We start from the raw sequence: 21,203 nt of genomic DNA on the forward strand, positions 1-21,203 counted from the left end.
ACAAGGTATGGTCCAGGTCTGATTCATGGAATTCTTATAGGATCTGGTATGATTTCTCTTATGGTGAGTCAGATTAGACTCAGGTCCGGACCCGGTACCATCATTTCAAATCAGGTCTGAATTTAGTTTCACCTGGGTCCGAACCAAATCCGACCCGTTGACACCCCTAGATAAAACCCCGGCGACTCGGTGCCCTCCCGAGCCCCCAAATCCTGTGATCGAGAGTTAACTCTTCCGCTAAATTGACGTTGGAGATCTCTCTCTCGAGATTTCTCAGAGCGAAAGTTTGCGGTTTTTCTCCCAAAAACTTCGGCGATTAAACTGTTTTCCTCTGTTTGATTGCAAAGCGAGAGAGAGAGAGAGAGAGAGAGAGAGAGAGAGAGAGAGAGAGAGAGAGAGAGAGAGAGACGGTCTCAAGCTCAACCATCGGACGGGCGGAATTTTCCACGGAATGGCTGTGAATTTCAAGTTCAGGAGCTCCGTCGGGTTCGATTCCGTCGGCATTGGCGGTCCCTCCATCTCCGTCTGCGATCTCCGGGCGAAGATAGTCGACCAGAAGAATCTCAAGGCCTGCCGGGATTTCGATCTCTTCATCTCCGATGCACAGACCGGAGAAGGTGATCTCTCTCGCTCTCCGTTCGTCGTAAATTTCCTTTTGATTAGGGTTCTTCCTCTTTTCACGAAGTGATTCGCAAGTGAAACCCTGGGATGCTGTTTGTATGAATTTCGTTGTTTCTGTTGTTGTTGTTGCTGCTGTTTTCTTCGTATCGATGTATTGTTGATTTCTCAATTTGGTTCAGTTTTCGAAGACGAGAATCGCCAAATTCCGTCGGGTGCAAACGTGATCATAAAGAGGGTTCCATCCGCGAAGGCGAATCCTGTTGACGCTGTGTGAGTTCTTCTTACTGGTTGTTTTCTGATGTTCCTAGCTATGAAAATGCCATAAAGAAAATCCAAGCGGTGATCTTTTTCAGTTCTAAGGGAAATACATATGAAGGGACAGAAGAGGATATGTTATTGCTGTTTGCATTGATGAAATTTACAATAATCTATGTATTTTTCTTTTATCATTTCAGTTTGAAGGAGTAATTTTCTCAGGATGTAGTCTTATGCTTCCGCATTCTGTTGCATAGTTCATTTAACTCACATGTTACACACATCCGTGATCCTGCGTGATTGCATTATAATTTGTCTTAACCCTTCTAAATATTTGTGAAGAAATTATGGCTCTAGACTCTCCATGCATATCTACTTCTGCACATGCATTCTGCAAGTGAAAATTCCTAGGCATGACTGCTTGAAATCCTGCCTTGTGACAATGGGGTGGGCTTGTGGATTGTGCACTTCCATTGAGCTTACTTGTATAAGTTGTCTTAACTCTTCTGATCAATTGTGAAGAAATGATGGCTCTAGACCCTCCATGAATATCTAGTTTTTCACTTGCATTATGCAAGTGAAAATTTCATCACGTGACTGCTTAAAAATCATGCCCTGTGACGATTGGTTGGGCTTGTGGATTATTCACTTACATTGAGCTTACTTGCTATTCAAACACTTTGTAGGCTATGTAGCACCTCCACCTATGGTCCTGTGAACAAATTTGGGGATCTTGCTTCTACACCATGGTCTCCGCCTTCTTCTGTAAGTCACTTGAGCGTGTATTTGTGCATTAATGTTGCTAATTTGGTAATAATTTATGTGTAAGTGTGACTTAAATTCTGGTTTGAATGACTTTTTGTTGCGGTTAACTATTTTCATATTCTCAATTAGCGTATTTGCTGTGTTGTGTGTCCACTACATTTTTCCTTCTGTTCCCATGCACATTTGTGGCACCTCTAGATGTTTCTAAGTTTCTAATCGGTGTAAATGTAGTGTGCCTTGTAAAGCTTGTTCTATATTCCAGTTCAGATGTTTTTCTTTCCTGGTCATTCATGATCACTTGGATTTGATTAGTATCTTTGCTACATCCCACGTAACACAATATATTTTTTTCATGCCCATGCAGTCTGTTTCATTTGACACTGCCCCGACATTTATAAACAAGTGTCCTCAAATTTCTCATAGACACCCACATATATACTCTAGCATATGGGATTTATGTCATTCTAAGCTTATCAAACTTCAAGGCATATCTGAAAAAGTTTAACACTAAACCAATATGGGGAACATATCTTAACAACCCAGATCTGTATTAAATGAATGTCTATTGCCATTTGTATTGAAAATAATAGAAGGAACTGTTGAGTAATGTCAATGTTCTCACTAGCTTAAATGATACATAACAACAAGAGTACAAATGGAAGAAACATCAAATAACAAAATTTTATGCAAAAAATGAAGATGGAGGAAAAAAGCAAAAAAGGCAAAAATGCTTTCATGGCAATAAAAGCATGCATGATAACATACACATTTTACAACTTTCACATATGTCATGTTGTGCTCTTATCTCCACAATCCTCATCTATGTCACATGGGTGCGGGGGTGCTACACTTTCAAAAAACTTGGGTGCGGGGGTGCGGCAAAAATATAAAAAAGTATATATATATATATATATATATAAAGTCCAAAAGCTGGACATAAATGACCCTGGGTGAATTGACTGCACCCAGGGTCAGTTTGATCGCATCGGGTGTGGGTGCGACGCGGGTGCGACACCTAGTTGAAGAGTCCTTGTGACATAGATCCACATCTATATAAAGTAGGATATCTTGAGTGACTTAAGCAAGTAATATCCTTATTAGTAAAAAGCACTAGGCAGTGCCTAATCATTGCCCCCCTTAGGAGTGGGGTTGTGAGGTGACTAGGTGAGTGCCTAGATATTGCCTAGAGACCTGCAGAAAATATTAATACTTAAAATAAAACATAAGGAATCTAAAAAGTAAGAAAATATGAAAACTTAATATTTCAAAATGCGTCATCTCAAACTTTGTTGGACGAGTGGGGGTAAAGAAGTTAGTTCAAAACCATAAAATTAGGTTAGCCACTTGGAACATAGGTTCTTTAACTGGTAAGTTGGTAGAGTTATTAGATGTTATGTGTAGGGAGAAAGATTGATATTTTATGTCTACAAGAGACCAAATGAGTAGGTGAGAAAGCAAAAGTGATAGAACCTTGGGGATATAAGATTTGGTATACAGGAATAAATAGGAATAGGAATGGAGTAGGGATTATTATGAGTCGTGAGTTTATAGATAATGTAGTTGAGGTCCGTAGGAAGGGTGATAGGATTTTAGTTATTAAATTAGTATTAGGTACATATATTATTAATATTATTAGTGTTTATACACCTCAAATAGGTTTAGGTGATTCCATTAAGCGTCAATTTTGGGAAGATTTAGATGGAGTAGTACAATGGATATCTTATGTTAAAAGCTTTTCATCGGCGGTGACCTTAATGGACATGCAGGCATTAGTAGGGATGGGTTTGAGAGTATCCATGGAGGCTATGGTATAGGAGAAAGAAACGAAAGTGGAGAAAGGATTTTAGATTTTGGTTTGTCCTATGATATGATCTTAGCAAACACTTGGTTTAGGAAGAGGGACTCTCACCTAGTAACATTTAAAAGTGGGGTTAATACGAGTCAGATAGATTTTTTCCTACTTAGAAAGAGAGATAGGGGTTGTTGCATCGATTGTAAGGTTATACCGGGAGAAAGTGTAGCTACACAACATAGAGTCTTAATTTTAGATATTAGAATTAGACAATGCCACAAAAGGGATAGACATAGGATAGATCCTAAAATTAAGTGGTGGGCACTGAAAGGAGCTAAACAAGGAATGTTTGTAGAGCAGGTAGTTAAGGAAGTTGATTGGTGTCTCGAGGAGGATTCAGAATCAATGTGGAATAAGATAGCGGGTGGCATGAGAAAGGTGGCTAAGGAGGTATTGGGTGAGTCTAAAGGCGGTGCACCGCTAGGTAGGGATACATCATGGTGGAACGAGGATGTCAAATTAGCTATTAAGGTTAAAAAAGAGTGTTATAGAAATCTAAGTAAGAGTCATGGTAATGTGAATTTGGAGAAGTATATGCTAGCAAAGAAGGAAGCTAAAAAAATAGTTCGAAACGCGAGGGATAAGGTATATAAGGAGGTTTATGACAAGTTTGATACCAAAGAGGGCGAGAAGGATATTTATAGGCTTGCAAAGATGAGAGATAGGAAATCGAGGGATCTGGGTATGGTTAGATGTATCAAAGATGAAACACAAAGGGTTTTAGTTAAAGATGAGGAGATTAAGGAGAGTTGAAAAGATTATTTTGATAAGCTATTTAATGAAAGTCATGCTCAGGATCTAGGAGACTTCTTCATTCCTTTTCATGAGATGAATCGTGACTTCATGCGCAAGATTAAAAAGAAAGAAATTGCAGAGACTTTGAAGAAAATGAAATCAAGAAGGGCAGTTGGCACAGATGGTATACCTATCGAGGCTTGAAAATGCTTGGGAGAGAAAGGTTTAGAATGGTTGACAAATATTTTTAACATGATTTGGCGGACAAATAAGATGTCTAATGAGTGAAGGAAGAGTACTTTGGTGCCTCTATATAAGAATAAGGGTGATATACAAGATTGCACAAACTATCGTGGTATAAAACTCATGAGTCATACTATGAAACTTTAGGAGAGAGTGATTGAGTCTAGGTTGAGGAAGGTTGTCATGATATCGGAGAATCAATTTGGTTTTATGCCTGGAAGATCAACTATGAAAGCTATATATCTTCTTAGACAACTTATTGAGAGAAATAGAGAGAGGAACAAAGATTTGCATATGGTTTTTATTGATTTGGAGAAGGCTTACGATAGAGTACATAGGGACGTTCTCTGGTGGACAATGATGAAGAAAGGTGTTTCTCTCAAGTACATTAGTATAATTAAAGATATGTATGAAGGAGTAGTAACCAATGTCCGCACTTGTGGAGGGGTGACAACCAATTTTCCTATAACGGTTGGGTTACATCAAGGATCTGCTTTAAGCCCTTTCTTATTTGTTATAGTGATGGATGAGCTTACGAGATCAATTCAAGAAAATGTGCCGTGGTGTATGTTGTTTGCTGATGATATTGTTTTGATTGATGAGTCTAGAGCTGGGGTTAATGCTAATTTAGAATTATGGAGACAGACATTGGAAGCAAGAGGTTTTAAGTTGAGTAAGAGTAAGACAGAATACATGGAATGTTGATTTAGTAAGCAACGAAGTAGTGATGGGAGTGTAGTGAAGCTTGGTGAGCACGAAATACCGGTGGATGATTCTTTCAAATATTTGGGATCTATCATTCAAAAGTATGGAGAAATTGATGGAGATGTAAATCATAGGATAAAGGTTGGGTGGATGAAATGGAAAAGTGCAACTGGAGTGTTGTGCGATCGTAGAATGCCATTGCGGTTGAAGGGGAAGTTTTTTAGGATGACTATTAGGCCCACTTTACTATATGGTACAGAATGTTGGGCTGCCAAGAGACGTCATATTCAAAAAATGAGTGTAGCTGAGATGCATATGCTTAGATGGTTGTGTGGAAATACAATAAAAGATAAGATTCAAAACGAGGAGATACGTAAGAAGGTAGGCGTTGCACCCATTGAAAATAAGATGAGAGAGAATCGTTTACGATGGTTTGGACATATTTGGCGAAGGCCTAATGATGCTCCAGTTAGAAGGATGGAGAAATGGGAAAATATATTAGTTAAAAGAGGTCGGGGTAGGCCTAGGAAGACATGGATGGAGATGATAGGAAAGGATATGAATGCTTTGAACCTCACCAAGGACATGGCATTGGATAGAAATGATTGGAGGAGAAGGATTCATGTGGAAGACTCGAAATGATTTTCTTTTTTGGTTCATATCGCCGACCCCAATTGTTTTGGGATGAAGGTGTAGTTGTTGTTGTTGTTGTTTGTTGTTGCGTCATCTCAAACTTGATTATAATGTTTTAAACATTATAAAAAACAAATACAAAATACCAACCTAGGTGCAAGGCCTATGCCTAGGTTGCTGTCACACGAACACTTCATTTGTCATGTGTACCCCGTACTGACATGACACGACACTCGGACACTTCACGGACACGACACGACACTTCATGGACATAGTCAAACAAGTTTTTCACAGTCAACATTGTGTCATTAACTTTATTTATTTTCTTTTATGATCTTATTTACTTATTTTGTATTCACTTGAGTATTTTGTCATCAATTACATTGCATGTCAATTTTAAGTTACCAGAAGCTTCTTAGATAGGTGAAAAGCCCGCTTCCCAGAAACTCACTTCGGAAGTGCGATACTCCTCGTTGTCGAAACTTGATGATAACCTCGATTCCCCCACGCTTCTTCTATGCTTTCCACATGCTTCATCTATTCTTATATGTTCTCTTACTCAACGTTTCATGTTTTTTATGTGTTTTCTCTCACTCTTCTCACTCACTTTCATGTGCTTTCTCTAAATTAGTTGTTATTATTTTTAGATTTTGTTAAAAATTTAATTCTTACACTAAAAAATCATGAAATTTAAGAATAGTTACTTTTATTTTAGTTTTTATTTGTGTTTCATTTTGATTCTCATTCAATTCTTATATTTCTTTTATTATTCCTCGCTTCCTGCTTCCTATACATTTTAAAATGTATCTCTTCTCTCTTTTTAAAATTGTTGTTTTATGCACCTACTCACACACATAAATATGTCTATGTTTGTATGGTCGTGTCGCCGTGTCCTAAGTTTTTTAAAATTATAGTATCATGCTGAGTGTATCCACATTGTGACCCGCTCCTGTATCTGTATCCATGTAACATAGCTAGGTTGTTTAGGAGTCTAGATGAGTGCGTGGATGCATTTTTTACTGCTAAGGTAATATCTTACATTTCATGGGTTATGTGTCCTTTGGTGACATGAGCGGACACACTGACTTGGACACCGACACATATCACATTATTTTAATATTTTTTAAATAATATTTTAGTATATTTTTATTTCATTTCAATAAAAAATACATTTTATGTTAAAATATTCAAAAAATAGTTTTTATTGGTTAAAAATTTAAAAATTTTGTGTCCTCGTGTCCCATTTTTGAAAAAAAATTGAACGTTTGAGTTTAATCCGAACCCAGTGTCCTTGAGTCCATGAATCATTTTGACATAGGTTGTAATCTTATGAGCTATGTCACACGGACTCGGCTAGGGAGGCGCTGCAGCCTAGTCGACACGCCCCGACACGAGTGCGGCTTCAAACACGGCCCGGACTCGGTCAACGCCGAGTCGGACTTGGTCAACAAGTCAAAGCCGAGTCCGTCCTTGTTTTGGACTCTGTCAATGTTGACTGAGTCCAAAAATATCCATTTTTAGGGTAAAATATATATATATATATATTTAAAAAATATATATAACCAGACTGTGCAACAACAACTGACTGCATTGCACAGTCTGTGATTGTGACTGCATTGCACATACTGCATTGCACAGTCTGTGCAACTGTTAACGTATACAACAAGATATTTGGTACTCACTTGGAATGTTATCAACATCAAGACGCATGATCTTATTATCAAATTTCCTTTCGTATGTATCTGGTTCAGCTTCCACAGGAAACAAGGAGAGAGAGAGAGAGAGAGAGAGAGAGAGAGAGAGAGAGAGAGAGAGAGAGAGAGAGAGAGAGAGAGAGAGATGCACAATGGCTGGGGCGACACTCTGTTGCTCGACCTCCAAAACCCTAAACATTATAAAATAAAACATATACAATGATATTACAAGAATGCCATTAATGAGGTTATATGAGCATGTGTTTCATTTAACATGCGTATGGATCTGGATCCAGATCCATACACAAACTGTATTTTAACATCCTCCCTCAAGTTGTACGTGATTTTGGATCATGTACAACTTGCTCTTCAATAGCCAAAATTGACGTCCTGTTAATCCCTTGGTAAACAAATATGCCACTTGATCTTCTGTTCGAACATGACGTAGTTCTATCCCCTTCATCTCGACTTTCTATCGTATAAAATGTTGATTAATCTCAATGTGCTTCGTTCTACTATGCTGGATAGGATTACATGCAATGTTTATTGCGCTTTGATTGTCACATAAAAGAAATGATCGAATAATTGTCTCACCAAGATCACTCAATAAGTGTAATCCATGTGGCTTCTGCTGTGCCTGCAGCCATCGATCTGTATTCAGCCTCTGTACTCGATCGTGCCACTGCCTTTTGTTTTCTTCTGGTCCAGGACACTAAATTGTGCCCAATATATACACAATATCCAGAGACAGATCGTCTCTCATCTGGATCCCCTGCCCAATCTGCGTATGTATAAGTGATGAGTTCATGTCCTCTATGCAGATTATCGTTCTTGCGATAAACAAGTCTGTCTCCTATAGTTCCTTTTAAATAGCGTAGAATGCGCTTCACAGCTTTCATATGACCCTCCGTTGGAGCATGCATAAACTAGGATACCTGATTGACAGCATAAACTATATCAGGTCTGGTAAAGGTCAAGTATTGTAACATCCCCACGAGACTTCTATACGTTGTAGGGTTGACACAAAGATGACCATCTTTAGAGCTCAGCCTTTGATGTAATACACTAGGAGTGCTGACTGGTTTGCAATTCGTCATCCCGGCTCTTTCCAGAAGGTCAAGAGTGTATTTTTGTTGCATGAGTGTCAATGTGTCTTGTTGTCTGTCAACTTCCACACCAAGAAAGTACCGCAACTCTCCTAAATCTTTCATCTTGAAAGTTTTCATTAAAAACTGTTTCACGTCTTGCACATGATTATCTGAGCTCCCAGTGATCACAGTGTCATCAACATATATAAGAAGTATAACAATGTCTGCCTTTTGGTAAATAAAGAGTGAGTGATCCAGAGATTATCTTCTAAAACCATAACTCTGAATTTGCATAGAGAAACTTTCAAACCAGGAACGGGACACCTGTTTCAACCCATACAGAGATTTCCTTAGTTTGCACACCCAGACAGTAGGATCCTTCTCTGCATAACCAGGTGGTTGTTCCATATACACTTCTTCCTTTAAAGTTCCATGCAAAAATGCATTTTTAACATCCATCTGGCTAAGGCTCCAACCTTGATCGACTGCTAGGGATATGATGATACGAATAGTACCCATTTTGACTACCGGACTAAAAGTTTCATCGTAGTCTTCACCATATTGTTGTGTGAATCCTCGAGCAACAAGTCGCGCCTTATATCTGTCAATACTTCTTTCAGGCTTATACTTTATTTTATAAACCCATTTTGAGCCAACTACATTCTTTCCTTCTGGCCGAGGGACTATTTCCCAAGTCTGACGTTCATGAAGAGCTTCCATTTCTTCATTCATAGCTTCAGTCCAATGACGGGATTAAAGAGCTTGATTAAAACAAGTGGGTTCATCCTGTTTTGTGAGTTGAGACATAAACAACTGGAAATCAAGTGAGAAGGTCTCATAACTCACCCATCGTTGAATAGGATGCTTAATGTGTGACGGCCTTTGAGTCGAATCATTGGCGATGCTTTCCACATTCCTCGGCTCTGTATTTTTGTCCAGTCTAGTGTATATCTGTCCAGAGAAACGTTTTACTGGGGGGTGGCTCAACTGAAGATAATTCAACATGCATTTGTAAGTCATTCAACTCCCTACTCAAGCCGAATGAAGGACAATTTGTTTGACATGTTTCTCTTGTATTAGCAAAAAGATCTATGCTCATCCATAGATCATATACTTCTAATTCTCGAGGTGGCAACACTTTAAAGTCATTGGCCTGAAAATTTTGTTCGTCAAAAACAACATTTCTGGAGGTCCTAATACGTTTTGTAGTAGGGTCATAGCATCGATAACCTTTGTATTCATCTGCATACCCAACAAATCTGCACTTGACAGCCTTGTCCTGAAACTTATTTCGCAGAGATGAATCAATATGTACATAACATACACAACAAAAAACACACAGCTCATCGTAAGAGGGATGTTGCCCAAATAAAGTATAATAGGGAGATTTCCGATCCAAAAGTGCCATAGGAAGACGATTTATGATATGAACAGATGTGTGAAAAACTTCTGTCCAGAGACTAACGGGCACATTGCTATCATGTAACATGCTCATCGCGCTCTCGACAATATGCCTGTGTTTCCTCTCCGCAACCTCATTTTGTTGAGGAGTATGAGGGCAAGAAACCTGTCGACTTATTCCTATATCCTGAAGAAAGGCAATAAACTCGTTCGATGAATACTCTCTTCCACCATCACATTGTAAATGCACAATATCACAAGCAAACTTTGTTTTGACCATCGAATAGAACTCCCGAAATATTTGAAAAACTTCATGCTTGTGTTTTAAGAAATATATCGAAGTATAACGGGAATTGAAATCAATAAAGACAACATAGTAACGACTGCCAGAAAGAGAAGGAATAGGTGTGGGTCCCCAAACATCAGAACAAATAATCTCAAATGGCTTTTGCAGAGTTTGCATGAAGAACATTTATTATTATTATCAGAAAATGAACATAAACTAGACTCTGGAAGGAGACCATCAAATACAAGATTTTCAACGAAACCTCGACTACAATGTCCCAAACGACTATGCCAAATATCTGGCTTATTACAATGAGATGAATTAAAAACTTCCAATGAAGGAAAAAACAAACTCTGAAGGCGAAGACACTGAAGAATGCTTGGACGACTTCAACTGGAGGATTGGACTGAGGGCGAAGACACTGAAGGAATCTCCTTGAAGGCGTACATGTTTCCTTATCGCTCCCCCTTAGCGAACGTCTCCTTCATTCGTAGATCCTTAACATAAACAGAAGAGGGAGTAAATTCGACGGAAGAATTCATATCGTCAACAAGTTTAGCTACAGAAACAATGTTCTTTTTAATATTAGGAGCAAGAAGGACATTGGACAAGTGAAGTGAGGACTTTGACATAGGGATATGTGCATTGCCAGTATGACTAATGGAGTGATAAGTTCCATCTCCCGTAACTATACTACCTTTTTCAAAATAAGGCAATAAGTGAGATAACTTACTCGCATTACCCGTAACATGTGTGGCGGCACCTGAATCAACATACCATTCGCCTTGTTCATTTTGCTTGATCGTCATCTGTGACAATGCTGATAACAAAAGTTGTTGCATATCTGTGGATGGCACTTTTGTGTTCACAGCAGTAGCTGATTTATTCTCAATTTTGTTGATTTTTCCTCTATTCTGTAGATTGAACCAAAAATCAGTTTTGACATGTCCTCTTTTGTTACATAAGAAACAAGTGGGTACTCTCCTCTGATTCCTTGTATTAAAAACCCCTGAAATATTAGGTGTAGGCAAGATACCACGTCCTCCCTGCCCAAAACGTCCGCGACCTCTGCCTCCTTGATGCCCTCTATTCCCTCATCCAAAACCTACAGAAGTGTCCATGGCCAAAAGTGAATGAGGACGAGCTGATTCATTTCCTTCTGCCCTTTGCTTCATAATCATCTCATGCCGGAGAAGTTTCGCTTGGAGGTCGTCAAAAGTGGGCAAGTGAGGAAGGCAGGATAAAGCTGTGGTAAACATGTCAAAAATCAGGATCCAATCCATTGAGAAGTTGTTGAACTTTATCTTTATCTGCAATAGCACTTCCAACAACAACCAATTGATCAGTAATACTCTTCAAGGCGCCTATGTATTCCATGACTGTCATGGAGCCTTTCTTCAAACTTTGAAATTCATTTTTTAAGTACATAACTCGGGCTTCTGATATCTGAGAGTATGTCTGAGACAACTTACTCCACAGATCCGCCGCAGTGCAATCATCTGAAAGAGTAACCAACACTTCTTGAGAGAGTGTTGACGTAATATAAGCAACCAAAGACTGTTCCCGCTTCCTCCAAGCCGTATACTCTGGATTCTTAATAGAAATGGTAATTATGTCACCCTTCTCATCCTTGGTTTCCTGCAAAATAAGCCGTGGTGGTATAGGAACTAAACCATCCAAATGTTCATCGAGATCCTGACTCCGTATAAAAGGAAGGATTTGCCTCTTTCAGGTCAAAAAATTAGAATGAGTAAGTTTTTCTGTAACGAGCTGACTCAAGAAATTGGCAGAGGGACTGGATGACGAAGAGTAATTCATATCAGTGGAACAATGAATAAGCAAACAAGATGAATGAAAAGAAATAAACAGATTTGAGATCACTTAATCAATCAGTAAAACTGTAATAAGGCATATGCCTGTACTACCAAAAGTGTTGCACAAAGAACACTAAAGCAGCAATGAAGAAAAGGAAAAACTTGTGGAATCAAAAGGCTGGTTTGAAATAAAAAGGGAACAACAGTCGGTTTGTCTGCAATTCAAGGATGCATTCGTTGATGTTTAGTTTAAAAATGGAACCAACACAGACGATGGAATGAACGAGAATAACAAAAAATGAATGAGTAACAAAAAAGAAAGAATCGATGAGCACGCTGAAAAGAAAAGAGAAAGGTACCAACTTTCAGAAGATGAGATTTCAAAGGCTGTTGTTCACGCTGATCAGGGGTTTCAGAAGATGAGATTTCAGAAGATGAGACATCAAATACTGCTGCTCACGATCTGTTGTTCACGCTGGAACTGTCCACGCTGGGACCTGTTCACGCTGAAAAGGAGGTTGTTGTTCTCGATGAGCATGATGTTCACGCTGAAAAAGGAGGATCGAGCGCGCTGTTCACGCTGAAAATGAGGTTGTTGTTCACGATCTGCTGTTCACGGGCTTGATCTGCCAAGTTTCAGAACTTCTTCACGCACAGGATGGCTAAGGCTTTGATACCATATCAGATTTCCTTTCGTATGTACCTGGTTCAGCTTCCACAGGAAACAAGGAGAGAGAGAGAGAGAGAGAGAGAGAGAGAGAGAGAGAGAGAGAGAGAGAGAGAAATGCACAATGGCTGGGGCGGCACTCTGTTGCTCGACCTCCAAAACCCTAAACATTATAAAATAAAACATATACAATGATATTACAAGAATGCCATTAATGAGGTTATATGAGCATGTGTTTCATTTAACATGCGTATGGATCTGGATCCAGATCCATACGCAAACTGTATTTTAACACTTATCCGTGTCCCCTAATGGGCTATAGCCGACTTATTATTGTTATATATATATATATAGCCGAATCCCCGTGTCCAAAATTTTTTAAATTGCGCCGCACCCGTGTCGCACCCGCACCCATGTGACATAGCTTATGAGTTATTTGCAAAAGATTTTAAGCCCTTGCGGAAACCTTAAGTTAATACCTATGCTATGCGAATAACCTTTCACATGTAAAAATAATGTTCCATGTAAGCATTACTTTTGGAAGCAAAAAATTGTTTGAGGTGTACTCTGCCCTGGGTTTTAAGAGAATAGATTGATTGACAGGAGATGATTCATCATGATTTATTTATGGGAAATATTCCTCTCTTATATGAAATAATCTTGAATAGTAGTTCACCATTATTTCATGATTGTTTTTTTTTTTGATATTCAAGCTGGGGGATAGCCCCTATGGGATTTGAACCCGAGATTCTCGGTTATGAACTTATGATAGTGCAGCCTAACCGTCCAGTTATCCCATTCGACCTCCACCATTATGTCATAATTAATTTAAAAAAAATAACATGGGAACCCCGAAAGTCAAGGAGGTCTGATGTATCTTGATTTCCAAAATCGTGAAGAGTATGCATGATGCGCTTTACATGTTAGGTATTGTCTTGCTATTTTAATGGATACCATTGGTAACTCTTTTATGGGTTTTACAAATAAACCTGTAAATAAGAGGTAGCAATCTTAAAATATTAAGGTGCATATTCTTCACCATTTACCTGTTAGGTTAAAGCATTTTAAGGTTTTACTGGTCAAAGCATGTGGTTCAAGCAGTTCTGGCGGTTTCTTAGAGAAAACATCATGTTAAAGGTTCACTTTTAATTTGGTTGTGTTTATATGACCACTGTAAAAATTGAAAATGTATAAACATGTCAACATATATGTGTATGATTAAACTGTTGAAGTTACTCTCCCTGCCAATCTATAAAATAATTGTTAAAATGATATCGGTCTGGCTATGAATTTGAAAAATAAGTCATGACAGCTATTTGCAACAATCTGTAAAATCTTCACATTTTTTTCTCCCGCAAAATGTTCTTCACCTTTTATGTTTAAGTCTAGGAATACCTCAGATGTCAATTTGCAGCATAACATATTTTGACTGTTTGTCCTGTCCTGGTCAATGCATTAAATCTGCTTGAAAAGAAAAATAGAATAACATGTTGCACTTTCAGGATTGCATGTGCATCTATTGAAGGGCAGGTTGTTTCAACCTGAACCAGACATGGTGTTGAACAACTAAACCCTAGTTTGACCAAGATGTATTCAAGATAAGCTCGCCTTGGCTAGACCGTCCTTAGTGTGGAGGGGGGGGGGGGGGGAGGGAGAGAGAGATGGCATGCATGTTTTTTCTAGAGTTGGTGAATGGTGACCACTGGTCAAGCTGCTAAGCTTCATGATTGGGCAAGGGTGAAATTTTTTCCTTTTGTATTGCTATTCTGGTCAATATATATCTATTCTAAAGATTAAATCTGCTTACAACAACAACAACAACTACGCCTTCATCCCAAAACAATTGGGGTCGGCGATATGAACCAACAAAGAAAATCATTATGGGTCTTCCACATGAATCCTTCTCCTCCATTCATTTCTATCCAATGCCATGTCCTCAGTGAGGTTCAAAGCATTCATATCCTTTCTTATCACCTCCATCCACGTCTTCCTAGGCCTACCCCGACCTCTTTTAACTAATATATTTTCCCATTTCTCCATCCTTCTAACTGGAGCATCATTAGGCCTTCGTCGAATATGTCCAAACCACCGTAAACGATTCTCTCTCATCTTATTTTCAATGGGTGCAACGCCTACCTTCTTACGTATCTCCTCGTTCCGAATCTTATCTTTTATTGTATTTCCACACATCCATCTCAGCATACGCATCTCAGCTACACTCATTTTTTGAATATGATGTCTCTTGGCAGCCCAACATTCCGTACTATATAGTAAAGCGGGCCTAATAGTCGTCCTATAAAACTTTCCCTTCAACCGCAATGGCATTCTACGATCGCACAACACTCCAGTTGCACTTTTCCATTTCATCCACCCAACCTTTATCCTATGATTTACATCTCCATCAATTTCTCCATACTTTTGAATGATAGATCCCAAATATTTGAAAGAATCATCCACCGGTATTTCGTGCTCACCAAGCTTCACTACACTCCCATCACTACTTCGTTGCTTACTAAATCGACATTCCATGTATTCTGTCTTACTCTTACTCAACTTAAAACCTCTTGCTTCCAATGTCTGTCTCCATAATTCTAAATTAGCATTAACCCCAGCTCTAGACTCATCAATCAAAACAATATCATCAGCAAACAACATACACCACGGCACATTTTCTTGAAATGATCTCGTAAGCTCATCCATCACTATAACAAATAAGAAAGGGCTTAAAGCAGATCTTTGATGTAACCCAACCGTTATAGGAAAATTGGTTGTCACCCCTCCACAAGTGCGGACATTGGTTACTACTCTTTCATACATATCTTTAATTATACTAATGTACTTGAGAGAAACACCTTTCTTCATCATTGTCCACCAGAGAACGTCCCTATGTACTCTATCGTAAGCTTTCTCCAAATCAATAAAAACCATATGCAAATCTTTGTTCCTCTTCTCTATTTCTCTCAATAAGTTGTCTAAGATGTATAGCTTCCATAGTTGATCTTCCAGGCATAAAACCAAATTGATTCTCCGATATCATGACAATCTTCCTCAACCTAGACTCAATCACCCTCTCCCAAAGTTTCAAAGTATGACTCATGAGTTTTATACCACGAAAGATTAAATCTGCTTAAAAAGAAAAATGGAATAACATGTTCATGTTGCACTTTCAGGATTGTGTGTGCACCTGCCTAGAGGCAGGTTCATTCAACCTGAACCAGATATGGTATTGGGCTGCTAAACCCTAGTTTGACCAAAATGTATTCAAGATAAGATCTCCTTGGCTGGACCGTCCTTAAGAGAGAGAGAGAGAGAGAGAGAGAGAGAGAGAGAGAGGGAGAGAGAGAGATGGTGGCCACTGGTCAAGCTACTAGGTTGAAAATTCATCCTTTCCTTTCCTTTTTAGGATAGCTGTCCTTTTGGTTTATTGCTGCTGGTGTAAAGAGTGCCTATAGTGATCAAGAGAAAAAGAGGAAATCTATCCTTTCCAACAAGGAGTCATAGATATCATAGTCAGCCTTTACCTGGTATCATCCTTTAGCTTTTCATGTGAAAAAAAAGGTTTTGAAATTATGTCAATGCCCTTGCTAATCCATGAATTTACTGTTTAAAAAGTTATGCATGGTGACACCCACAACATCACATCTTCCATTTTTATCGAATTGTATATTTTATTGAAATACAACAATGACAACCATACCACCCCAAGAATGGTTCTCTTAAGGTGAGCTGTGGAGCTTATTGCGTGGTGCTTAATGCTGTTTAACAGTTTAAGTAACAAAAGGAATGTTAAAGCTAGATGTGTTACTAATTCATTGTCCTTTGTTCCATTCTGTAAAATGCAGAATGTTGAATGACAAAACTAGATTGATTACTAATTCATTGTCCTTTTCTTTAAATACAGAACGTTGATATGGATAACTTTGATGACTTTGGCACGGATTTGTATACAGCACCTGAGACATCCTGCCTGGGTTCAGATTTTGATGAAGAAAAGCTAAAATGGATGGATAATGAAGAGACAAAAAATGCAACTCGAAGGTGGTGGATTTTAATTGGTTTTGTGCTGCTTAAATTTGTCCATGAATTAGCTTCTTGTAATGCAATTCTATTAGATGAGCATGCTGATTTGATATATTCAATATAAATATATATGTGTAAGTGACGTGCTTATTGTAAATATTTATGCTTATGTAGGATGTAATTCGTTGTTCTTTTCCAAGTGTTTATTGTTTCTTTTCAACTAATTGTATATTTTCCTCTCTCATTTTGAGCATGATTATTGTGCAAGCATAACGTATGTGGTCTGTGTCTGTAAATTTTGAAGTCCCTTGTCCTCTTCTTCCTCTCATTCTCCACTTTTTAAGTGTCTGGCAGCTACATGTTCTCTTTCTCTTGCCATTTCTTCCCTCCTCCCCTCCCTGCTAAATTGGTTTAATAGGCATGATCTCATTCCTTTCTCTATCCAACATTCTCATCACAGACTTTATCTTGGGCTCAACTTGGCTTGTGTGCCTTTCTGCATATGGGTTGCACAAAATATCTCCATCTTCATGTTGTGACATAGCTTCTAAAATCTGAGAGGAGGTCTGATATGGTCAACCTCAAAGATCCAATGTGGTGCGATTGTCCAGTATGAAAATGAAAACTTCCTACGTATGTGTGGATGTGATGCAAGCTGCTTAATCTCTTTGTTTCATCCCAAATGGGAATATTTGTGGCAACTCCATTCTCATCTTTATTTTGTTGGAGGGTGTATTTATCCAGTGTCTGTTTGATCAATCCAAATGGCTTGAACTTAGGAATGAAGTTGTTTATCTTTTCCAAGTTAATTGGAGATACTGAACTTTTAGGCATGGCTTAAGAGAAAGAGAGTTCATATGTAGTGGATAAGAATCCATCGATGGAAGAAAGATCACATAAGGAGAAGAGATTTCCATGCTATGAACGTGGCCAAGAAAAAAACAATACATCAGAATTGGTTTGGTCTCAAGATCTTAGAAATACTTTTAATTTACAAGGGACATCCTGGTTTTCTTTAGGAAGGGAATCGAGGCGATAGTCAACAGAGAGGGATACAAAATGGAGTTAATGATGTCATCGGAGTATACTCACACATATATTTCTTTTCCTTTTGTATTATGTTTTCATTGGATTTGTTACACGGAGAGAAGAAATGAAGAAAATAATTTGAATTTCTGTTTTAAACGCGCCATATCTGACTCTGTATCAATTGAGGGTCTAGGTTTGAACCATGATGGTGATAACCCCCTGCTTGTCTATCACCAAAAGAATAGGGGAATAATAAACAAAGTCCGAGAAGAATAAATAATGGAATGTTTGACAATTAAGAGAAAAAAATATGAGATTTTGGGAAACATGGGTATTAAGAGAACACAAAAAGAAGGAAAAAGGGTGCAGTGATCTAGGTTTCATGATGCATCACTATGTCAGATAGGTACAGGTGTGGTACAACATGTGTATAAAGGGTACAATGTGAATATATATATATATATATATATATATATATATATATATATATATATATATATATATATATATATATATATATATATATATATATATATATGACCGTCCAAGCCAAGGAAGGTCCAAACCACTTTCAAAAATCAATTCTAGATGTGTTTCTTTTTTTGCAAAACTGAGTGCACTGATGCTATCTACATGATCAAAAACCTAATGACTAGCACTTGAATAAAAAATTTTTGACGTATAAATGGGATTTTATAATGTGCTAAAAATCAACAGTTGAAAATTTTGATTTTTAAGACTATCAAAATCCTATTTATGCAATAAAAAAACTTGATCCATTTGTGCACTTAGATTTGCAAAAAAACACATATAGAACTGATTTTTTGAAAGTGGTTTGGACCTTCCTTGGCATATATATATATATATATATATATATATATATATATATATAGTGTGTGTGTGTGTGTGTGTGTGTGTGTGTGCACATATATACATGCAAAAATGCAATGCCATGCTACATCTTACAAAATTCTCTACATCTGAAGTTATAAATTGTCATTTGCCAACTAAAGTGTAAAGCATGTCAAAGGTATAATCAACAAATATACAGTAGACACTTTTTATGGAGCTTACACTGCACATTTATTGGACCATAAGATGGATACAATGGGTCGAATTATGTTGAAACCCAGCTGATCCATACTGAGGACTATATTGTATCAGCATGGGTATGACAAGGTTAGGGCACTAATACGAGGACCTGGTAAAGTACTAGTTTACATATGCATTTCACGCCATGGTACAAATTCCTCCCATGTGAAGAAGAGACAGAGGGGTGAAGAACTTTGGTGGAATGGAGAGAAATATTCTAACTAATCTCCATGGCAATCCTTTGCCAAATAATTCCAGAAGTCTGTGCTCTGAAGATGGAGTATGCAAACAACCCAGAAACTTTTCTTCTTTTATTTGTTTTTCTTTTTGGCTTGAAGGTTCAAGCATGGGAAGAGAATTTTGTGAATTCGTAAAGCTTGTTGTAGAATTAAATAAATGTCTAGTGGCACTGCCCGTGGAACTTTTTGGAAATAGAGGCACCAATGAAACATATTAGGTGGAAAGTTGGAAGAAGGAAATGGAAGCTTTTCTCGAACAAGGCTTCATATCTAGAAAGTGCCAATGTACAACAGTTCCACAACACGTAGCACGTTCTGAAGACAAATCCCTTGATTGGATGGGACTGGAAGATATTTGTCCAGATTATTTTGAGAAAAAGGAAGCCTATTTTTTGGTGGTACTGCTGATGCTTCTACTGCCTAAACAGGCGATGCGAGAAAACACACGGTTAATGAATGGGAGATGGACAAACTTTTGGGAAATATCCAGATCTTTATGAGTTTAAGCGGCTATTCTTTTATACCTGAATTGATGTACTTCTTTCAAAAGAAGTTTACATCAATCTGGAGAGAAGACTGACACTATATAATTGGGAAAGATATATAACTTGAAGTTCATCACCTGGTGAAAGTTGGTTGATGTCCTCGTAGAAGGTCAAGGTCTCACTCAGAGAATCAGTAGGTGAGTTCCTTGGTTCTGGTATTTTACCTGGAACTTTACATCGTACTGCCAAAATTGATATTCAGGCTTATATTTTTCGTATTGAGAATGAATGCTAAGGGTAAAACTACGCACTTTCTGGCTGGGGACTTCTGAACTAATAAGCGTGCTTACATTACCTTGTGCTGGAGGTAGATAGATAAGTTACTTAAGGTTCTGATATATTGCGAGGCTGGACAAAGTGGCACGTTGGCACTTTAATTTATTATTAAAAGCAGTGATAAGCATGGGGATTTTAGGTAAGTTCATACGTGATGTTCTTTGGTAAAGCTGGCATTTTGCAAGAAAACAAAAACAAAACCTTCTTATGGACTGTTTAGATGTCAGTCAGAGAAAACTGATAAAATTTGCTACTGCTTCTGTTTCCTACTAGGCCCAGTTGTTAGCTTGTTCAAATTCAATTTGATGTTCTGACAAATTTTTATCGTGAAACTCTTAAACAGCTGTATGCTTTCATAATACAACTTTTATGGGTCATGGGTTTTTACACTTTAGCCATACGTGTGCTCTCTTATATATTACTTCTCCAACTGCCCCTCCCCCAAACACACACATGTATTTCTTTTTTAAGATAATGTGATCTACTTTTGAATATTTTTTGTGGTACACCATATATTAATTTTTTGTCTTAGAAACACAACATTTTATATAATTTAATGGTGGTAAGGTGGACAACTTGTGAAGTTTTCTAGAGTGATCTTGACCAGAATAGAACCTTTTATAGTTAAAGTGTTTCTTGTTCCCATGTCTTTGACTCTTTATCCTTCAGTCTTCAGATATTCTCTGATTATGAATATATGACATATATCCTGTTTCAGATGCTTTCCGGAGTCAGTTTCAGTATGCCAGAACTTTGAAGCAGGTGAATCCAGTAGTTTTGTTTCACAGGCTGTCCAATTTTATTGTTGTGTGAATGTCTTAAAAATAATTGATAATTTTCTTATTGCTGCTGCTTTATTTCGGATATATATCAGGGAAGGAACATGGTGAGAGTGATCATGCTGCAGAAAAGGAAGCACTAGTGCCGACAGATGTTGTATCAAAAGAAAATGCTGCCAAGCCTGATAAGTATGCTTTTCTGCTTTTCAATTTACTTATATCTTTTATCTGTTTGGTTACTGCTAGAAAGTTATTGGTAGCTTAGATCTCCATTTTCCTGATTTTGCAGGATGAGATTTCTTAAAGTAGCAGATAAGAGTTCTTCCTTGTTAAATGTGGATTTGCCATCAGAGTTGAAATGCTCCCTCTGCAAAGCTATTTTCAAAGAAGCTGTGATGATTCCCTGCTGTCAGCATAGCTTTTGTGAAAAGTGTAAGCCCATATATGAGAATTCTGATGTCGAT

General features: G+C 37.9%; 1 protein-coding gene across 1 annotated transcript in view; it reads left to right on the top strand.

Moving 5' to 3' along the window:
• The first annotated feature begins 273 nt into the window (after positions 1 to 273).
• LOC149816518 (uncharacterized) overlaps positions 274 to 21,203 on the top strand; it is a 57,216-nt gene continuing 36,286 nt past the window's right edge. Inside the window, exons 1-7 of the mRNA XM_089986674.1 lie at positions 274 to 617; positions 801 to 891; positions 1,563 to 1,641; positions 16,661 to 16,797; positions 20,679 to 20,722; positions 20,835 to 20,928; positions 21,029 to 21,171. Of these exons, the coding sequence (XP_089842800.1) occupies positions 452 to 617; positions 801 to 891; positions 1,563 to 1,641; positions 16,661 to 16,797; positions 20,679 to 20,722; positions 20,835 to 20,928; positions 21,029 to 21,171 (754 nt within the window). The 5' untranslated portion in view covers positions 274 to 451. The remainder of the gene's footprint in view (positions 618 to 800; positions 892 to 1,562; positions 1,642 to 16,660; positions 16,798 to 20,678; positions 20,723 to 20,834; positions 20,929 to 21,028; positions 21,172 to 21,203) is intronic.

The sequence above is a fragment of the Nuphar pumila genome, chromosome 14 (assembly GCF_984573655.1).
Source record: "Nuphar pumila chromosome 14, dmNupPumi1.hap1.1, whole genome shotgun sequence".
Taxonomy (NCBI): domain Eukaryota; kingdom Viridiplantae; phylum Streptophyta; class Magnoliopsida; order Nymphaeales; family Nymphaeaceae; genus Nuphar; species Nuphar pumila.